Here is a 7,657-nt window from a genome sequence, read left to right on the forward strand (position 1 = left end):
TAAAGTCTGTGCTCAGCAGAGGGAAGTTTTGCTCAACTGTTAAGGTGAAACCATTGAAACCGAGACAATGATAGAGTGGGAATGACAGGAGTGGAAAAGGACAAAGAGGAGAAGGAATTGGTGGGGCGAGAGGTAGAAAAAAGGAGATACAGATTAGTGAAAAAATGTTCATTGTACAGTGGCCATGGCTCTGTCTCCTTGACTCAGAATGCTGTCTACTCCCTCGTCTGTGTATGTTAGAAACCCCACCTCCCAAGTGCTTCTCTCCTCCCCTCCCCTTACCTCCTCCTTCAGTCTCCGACCGAGGAATCCCAGGCAGCGTTTAATTGCAGAGTGCAAAGGCTTTAGTTGGGCTAATGAGCTCAGCACCGGAGCTGGGACTCTTTCACGCACTCTTTGAGAGACAGAAACCCATACGGTGTCCTTTACCGTAGGAGCCCCACCAGGCGGCTGGATTTTAGGTGGAGGGGAAAGAAGGAATTCATAAATTCAGGTACAGCCGACTATGTGAGAGAATATACTAGAGGCAGGAGACGGAGTAAGGGGAGAGGGGAGGGGAGGAAACGGGAAATACACAGTCATAGAGAGAGAGAGAGAGAGAGAGAGAGAGAGAGAGAGAGAGAGAGAGAGACTGGAAGCCTGCAGCAGCAAATGAGACAGAACAACGAGGCGGGAGAGGTAGAAAGAGAGACAGAGAGGGAGGGAGGTGGAGAGGGGCCCTGTGTAGGAGAGAGGGCTACAGGGTGAGGAAGAAGGAGTAGAGAAAAAGTTAGGAGAAGTAGGAGAAAAAAGGTCCAGGGAGAGAAAAGAACGGGTGCAGAGATTAACAACTACAGGAGAGAAGAAGGGAAACAACAGACAGGAAGGAAGGGGAGGGAGAAGTCCTGGGTAGAGAGGGAAAAAAAAGAGCTGAAGAAAAGTTTTCTTGTGGGAAGACGCAGATGAGGAAAACAGAGCGAGTGAATGACTGGGCTAGAGGGAGCAGAGAGGGGAGGAAACCAATTGTTTTCTAAGGCGTTTTCCACACAAGCCTCTTAACTTCTTTGGACATGTACACAGAAGGCGCACAAACAACGGGACACCACCGATTTATTCAGCACATCAACAACACCAACCCCTGCTCCTGCCAGCACTGCGTCCACTATGAGCAGCCAGCGTATGGCCATCACGGTGGGCCAGGACACCAACCAGCATCAGCCAAACAGACAGACCACCCATCTCTGGACTGCAGGAGAGACACCCAGGCTCCTCGGGTTAAAGACGTAGGAGGGAGAGCTTTCGTAGTGGACAGAGCTGAGAGAAGCGGTCATCACAGCCCACAGAGGAGGCCTGTGTTCGCAGGGCCGGGCCTTTACAGCCAGTCAGATGACTTGAGCCAAGTTTACCCCTGGGAGTTGAACTCTGTCCAGTGGAGCTACCCGCTGGAGCCTGGGGTGAGACACTACCCGTCTGTCAGAGAACAGTGTGGCTGTGTGGTGCGCAGCGACACCAGGGCACATCCCTTTAGCGCTGGGGTACCACATCCTCTCCCCCATCTTCAGGTCAAAGGTCAAGGGTACAGGCACAGGAGGACTGTCAGGTATGTCTCCGTGGATGAGGAGGAGGAAAGTTGTGGATGCACCTCTGAGAACTATCGTGCGGAGCCACACAATCCCCATCTGGGTCATTTACACATGCCAAATGGCCACTGTGGACCGAGGCCTGTGTTTTTTCAGGGAGGGGAGGAAAGAGATAGCCATCAAGACCGGGGAAGACTAAAAGCTGGATCAGAGGAGGGCTGTAATGGACGCAGTGGCTCTCACAAAGGTTTCTTCTCCACTGAAGTCCCACAAAAACACTTGAACCAAAGCCGACAGAAGGGTCTCTGTGTCCCACCCTCTGGCATCACCAGTCTGGAGCCCTCAAAATCAACAAACAACAGCGACCACCAGCACCAGGGTTCAGAGGTGGTGAAGCAGAAGAGGAGGCAGGATTCGGTGAGGGATCAAATCAGACAAGTGGTGACAGATCTGGAGGATGTGTTGGGGGGTTTGAAGCAAGTTCACGTGGAGATGAAAGAGGTAGGAGGGTCTATTATTATAGATGTTTATTCTTTACATCAGGTGTCTTACAGATGAAGGTCTGCGTCAGGTGCAGAAGTCGCAGCCTTTTATCGATGCTCCCCTGGATATTGTGACATTTAAAACGATTAAGGGGAGACACTATAGGCAAAAACATACTTTTTTAATTATGAGGTTTTGGGCTATTTTGCTTCCATAACATGTCTTCTTTCTAGTGACTCCCCAGACTAGTATCCAAAATACACATTTAGGTGTTTGTTTTACTTCATTTTGTCTTTTTGTGTCGGTAGATTTCTCCTAAATTCATCAAAAGTTAGCATTAGATAATGCCTCATTTGCATATTTAAACAAAAATGTCAGAAAACTTAACACAAAAAAATTATTGACTTAATGTAAGTAATCAACTGGGGATGTTTCATGGTAATACCTGTTAGTTAAAATGTTTTACCATATTCACCTGTAGTGTCTTGCAATTTTTCACTTTTTCTGTGTTTTTGCAATCAGTTTGACACACGTGTATCTGTGTGGCCATGTTCGTTAGAGCATATCAGTACGTGTGCGTGTGCATGCTAACTGCATTGTTTGTGACTCACTTATCATCTCTTACCGAAGTGGTGATTGAGAATGATTTGCACTGACCTTTTGCAGAATGCTGCAGAAATTGGCAGCGTTCCTGCCAGAACATTAAAAAGCCTGGCTTGAGACCGTTACTAAATTATACCTTGCTCTTACAGCATCCATTTTGCATGCAGCTATAAAATAGCATTGATTCACAGCTGAATGCATCTGTGCAAGGCCTGACATTGTCCTCAAGCAACATTACAAATAAAAAAACCTCCATGATTGTGAATTACATTACAATGACAGTTGGCAACAAAAAGGATATCAAAATAATAGATTTGATTTGAGTGACTTGCCTGAGTTGTTGATTATTGCTTCAGTTTCAGCACAGTCAGAGACAAACTTGTGGTTATAAATACACTTTGGCAGTGGTGGAAGAAGATCCTTTACTTAAGTACCAATAACACAATGTAAAAAAAGCTCCATTACAAGTAAAAGCCTGCATTTTAATACTAGTTATGTAAAAGTACATAAGTATTATCAGATAAATGTAATCTGTAAAAGTGTCCAAAATGAAAGTAATTCATGAAAAATGGCACCTGTTACTTATATATGCAGCTAGATGGTTTAGTCCAGTGATTTCCAACCAAGGGGGTCAGGGCCCCTCCAAAAGGGTCACAAGATAAATCTCAGGGGTTGTGAGATGATAAATGGGAGAGAAAAGAGCTTTTTGTGCAATATTGTAAAGTTTCACCTCTTCTATCAAATGAAACCATCTTAGAAGTTCAGAGGGGAAACGTCTCCTTGATGGAACTGCAAACAACTCATGGACATCTGAAATGTAACAAGGGGCCTTAACTAAACTAGACACTTTATTTTGTATAGGGTCATAAGTTTAAAACTACTGGTTTCATTTTTTAAGAATGCATTGAATTTTATAAGGTTATCACATGTTTTATGTAAAATCTTAATGACTATAGCTGTCAAAGACATAGTAGTAGTAGTGGAATAAAAAGTACAATATTTCCCTTTGAATTGCAGTGGAGTAGTATTAAGTGGAATTAAATGGAAATACGCAAGTAAAGTACAAGTACTGTAAGAATAAATTAACTTAGTTTCTTTCAACCACTGCATTTTGGACAAATACGGACTCTCTTCATTGTCATTTAGGTGGTCCAGCAGATTGATCGTCTCACAGCCAGAATCGACCTCAGCGAGGAGGTGCCCTGCATCACTCAGGGGTCGTCCAGTAACTTTCATGGTTCAACTCATCCAGGTGACCTCAGGCTGGCACCGCTGACCAATCACAAGCCTGCTCCAGTCCAGGCGTTGCAACACTTCGACAAAGAACGCATCATCTTAAGAACTAACTCTCCCTCCCCTGTTCACATGGCATCGGTCGTCAAAACCAGCTGCTTCACCCCACCCAGCCACAGTAAGGACATGAACCACGAAAGGCCAGGTGTAAATGGCCACCCGCCTCACCTCTATCCCCCCAGAGACACCAACCACGTTGGCCAAACTCATCCTGAGCCCCACCCACAGAACCTAGACCCTAAGGTCATTATTGGTAACAGCACCTCCAATTCAAAGACTCAGAAGCCTCCTCTGTACCCTCAAAACGGACGCTGTGGGAAGGGCCCATACCCGCCTCCCAAGCCTATGAGGACCCCTGCCTACCCGGGAAGAGGCTGCCAGAGCACCAGTATGGTGTGAAAGAGGGGGGTGGTCTGCCCCAGTGCCATGGGGGCCTGAAACATGAGACCCTGCTGCAGTGAGTGGAGGTCAGAGTGGGACCAGGCAGGGGAACAACTCATGGTAAGTTCAGATACAAGAGGACTTTTTTCCCTCTTATTTTACAGCGTTGATGTTTCCATCAGCGCTCTCAGCTGATGACGTTTGCTGTGTTTACTGGCAGCGTAGTTTTCAAAGTCAGTAAATGAATTGCAGTGTTCCTCCCTGTTACAAAAAAAGGGTTTATGTGTGTGTCTGATGTCTGTGTGTGGGCGGCGGTGGAGTGAGCGTAATGTGTCTGCTTTTGTTGATGTCACATGATTTCCCAGCCTTCACTACACTGCAAAATGTGTCTGTCTTGGCAAGTGAAATGACAAATTAGTATTTGTGTGACGCTTGTGTGGTCCAAATCAGCCATCAGGGTAAAAATGTCCCTTGCTGAAGTAAAATGAAACTTCTTTGAGTAGAGAAGTGAGATATATCTGATCTTGTAAAACAAGATAAACCACTGGTTTTTAAACATTTTAAAATAACTCTTAAAATAAGGTGAGCTTTATTTAAGCAGCTTTAAAGTTCTTTGGATTACAATTTTTCTCACTTCAATCACTAAAATGTAAAAGCAAAAAGAAGGGCATTTTAAAACTTGACTTTTTTGCAGTGTATTTTAGTCATCACTTCGAGGGAACAGAGTTGGCAGGAAACCCCACAGCCGCTTGACTCCAATCATTTGACACAAAAGAGGCGTCATATGATGATCATAGCTCTGACTCAGAATTGGCTTAATTTACTGTTAGGGGTTGATGAGGAGGAACTAAAGCTTTCTTCTTGTGCCACAGTCAGATGCATTATTACTGACTGTGAACTAGGAGCAGACTACAAGATAACAACAAGATGACATTTGTGAAAAAGTCCCTCCAGCAGATGGGGAAAATTAAACAGCAGATGCATACAGTTCCTTCAAATAGTCCACCTTTACAGATGCTGCAGAGACTGATGTGCATGTTTCTGTACTTCCCTCTTGTGCAGAGTATGTGTAACTGCAATCTATTTTTCTGGCCTCTGAATTGGGCAAGCACAATCTGGTTTTAATCATAAACCCCCTGGCCACATGCCAGAACGGAGTGAGGCAAACTCTTGGTATATTTGTGACGTCCATATTAACATAGGCACCACTGCACAGTAAAGCAGCTCCTCACATTATTCTGCAGGGTGAGACGCACTTCAAGCTTCAGGATGAGGCTGGCAGCCAGACAAACAGGTCAAAAAAGTGCATGTGCTTGAGCTTTCATTTATATAGTGAGACAAGAGTTTAATTAGTTGTAAGTGTAATGTAGCTTTTCTGTTCAACACTGCCCTTTCTTTTCACTTTCAAAGTCTTTCAAAGCACTGATGCAGTTGACATTATAAAAGGCCTGAATCATCTGAATTAGTCACCCAGAGCAGGTTTGATGTTAAAATGGCTAGCACAACAGATTTTATGACACACACACACACACACACACACACACACACACACACACACACACACACACACACACACACACACACACACACACACACACACACACACACACACACACACACACAAAACATTGTAAAACTAAAGATGGGGCTAAAAAAAGATGATTGCAAATTTGGATATTTCTATTAGAACCAAGGCATTACAAACTGGGCAACTGCCCTGTTTGCCCTGGGCAACTGCCCTGTTTGCCTTCCAAAGATCCCCATGCAGGGGCCCAAAAAGCCACAGGTTTGTGTGGTCAACTGAAATGATAATGGGTCCTGTGACAAAAATGTCAGTCTATATTGTGCATTCATGGTGCACATTTCCAAATAAATATGTGTTTGATCAAATTACCACATACTAATTGGTACATAGCAATGTTGAGGCCAGGTAGTATTCCTGTGTAGGAGTACTAAATGTAACTGGCATGTGTAGTTAGTTTTCAGGTCTGTACTTGATGAATACCTAAAGGCAACGTGTAATACACAATGTGTATGTGAGAGTCTTAACATGATTTTATACTTTCATTCTAGCCATTTTTTAACCGTTGTCTAGTTTTTTTTTATTACTAATTTGTACTTTGTATTTACATTATGTGTTAATATGCTTTGTGTTTCTGTCAATCTATTGCCTTTTGATTGCAGAATGGGGTAGTCAATAGGGGGCCCCCCCTATTGACTACCCCGTAGGACAGCTCATTTTGCCCCAGGGCAGTCTTTTGGATTAAGTGGTGATTAGAAGTATCACAAGTATTTCACTTGCATGGACGAGAATTGGCATAATATCCTCACTTTCTGTAATGTTCCTACTCTCAAGGTCTAAAACTAAAATTAGTCTTCTTCACAAAGACATGAACACACACACACACACACACACACACACACACACACACACACACACACACACACACACACACACACACACACACACACACCTCTTGCCACAGTAAAACTTTGATACAATCTGTTTTACAGTGCTCCTCCACCTGACAAGGACACACACAGTGCTTCACTTTCATTACAGATGAACACTCTTTTCGTGGCTCTCTGTCAATGAGTGCTGCTACTTTGCCTTAAGAAGCAGAGTTTGTATGTACAGAGTCTGTGTGAGAGTTCAGAATTACATTGTTTTCCCTCTTTTTTGTTATGTTTCCAGCAGGAGCTGATGCCACAGAGACAAGCTGTCAGCCGGTGGAAACAGAGTACGGCCTGAAGGTGGGGATATTTCCAAAGGGAAAATTCCCCCCCAAGAGTCGACCTGCAACTGTATGTCACGCGAGCACAGAAGCATGGCGGAGTGGCAGTCAAACCTCTCTGAGAATTTATTCTTTTACTGTTTCTAGTGAGGTAGTGGCAAATAATGATAAGGATAAACTGTGAACTGCTGCTCAACAACCATCAATAGAAAGGTATATTTTAATGACAGTGTTAATTTATTTTATACTATTTTATATTGCAAATATTATTATTATTGCTGAATGTCCCACATTTAAATATTAAATAAATGAAATGATGCCAGCATGTCATTGCCCCTGAATCTGGGAAATTATTTACTGTATGCATTCACTGAGTCTGTTAGAAGTATCCCAAATGGTGGATGTTGTGGAAATACTTCTGGGGCTGATCTGGGGATGGCAGTGTGTAATCTCTCATGGCCTTATTCTGTCAGGGTGTCTCATGCCAGCCAGGCCAGCCAGGCCAGGGTCTGTGTCTCTGTTTGTTTAAATCTTGTCTGAGATTTTCACCACTCTGCTCTTACAAGCTTCTGCTGCTATCAGAGCACACAGCTTCCCCATCCT

General features: G+C 43.9%; 1 protein-coding gene across 2 annotated transcripts; it reads left to right on the top strand.

Annotated features, from left to right (window-relative positions):
- Positions 1-307: 307 nt before the first annotated feature.
- LOC144526870 (uncharacterized) lies at positions 308-7,395 on the top strand. 2 transcript variants are annotated; one of them, XM_078264580.1, is made up of 3 exons: positions 308-2,060; positions 3,792-4,439; positions 7,015-7,395. In XM_078264580.1, the coding sequence occupies exons 1-2, from the start codon at positions 1,050-1,052 to the stop codon at positions 4,335-4,337; spliced, it is 1,557 nt and encodes a 518-aa protein (XP_078120706.1). In that variant the 5' UTR covers positions 308-1,049; the 3' UTR covers positions 4,338-4,439; positions 7,015-7,395. The 2 variants fall into 2 exon arrangements, with proteins under 2 accessions (XP_078120706.1, XP_078120707.1); XM_078264581.1 differs by having other exon boundaries at positions 7,018-7,395.
- The last annotated feature ends 262 nt before the right edge of the window (positions 7,396-7,657 follow it).

The sequence above is a fragment of the Sander vitreus genome, chromosome 12 (genome assembly GCF_031162955.1).
Source record: "Sander vitreus isolate 19-12246 chromosome 12, sanVit1, whole genome shotgun sequence".
In the NCBI taxonomy this organism is placed as follows: Eukaryota; Metazoa; Chordata; class Actinopteri; order Perciformes; family Percidae; genus Sander; species Sander vitreus.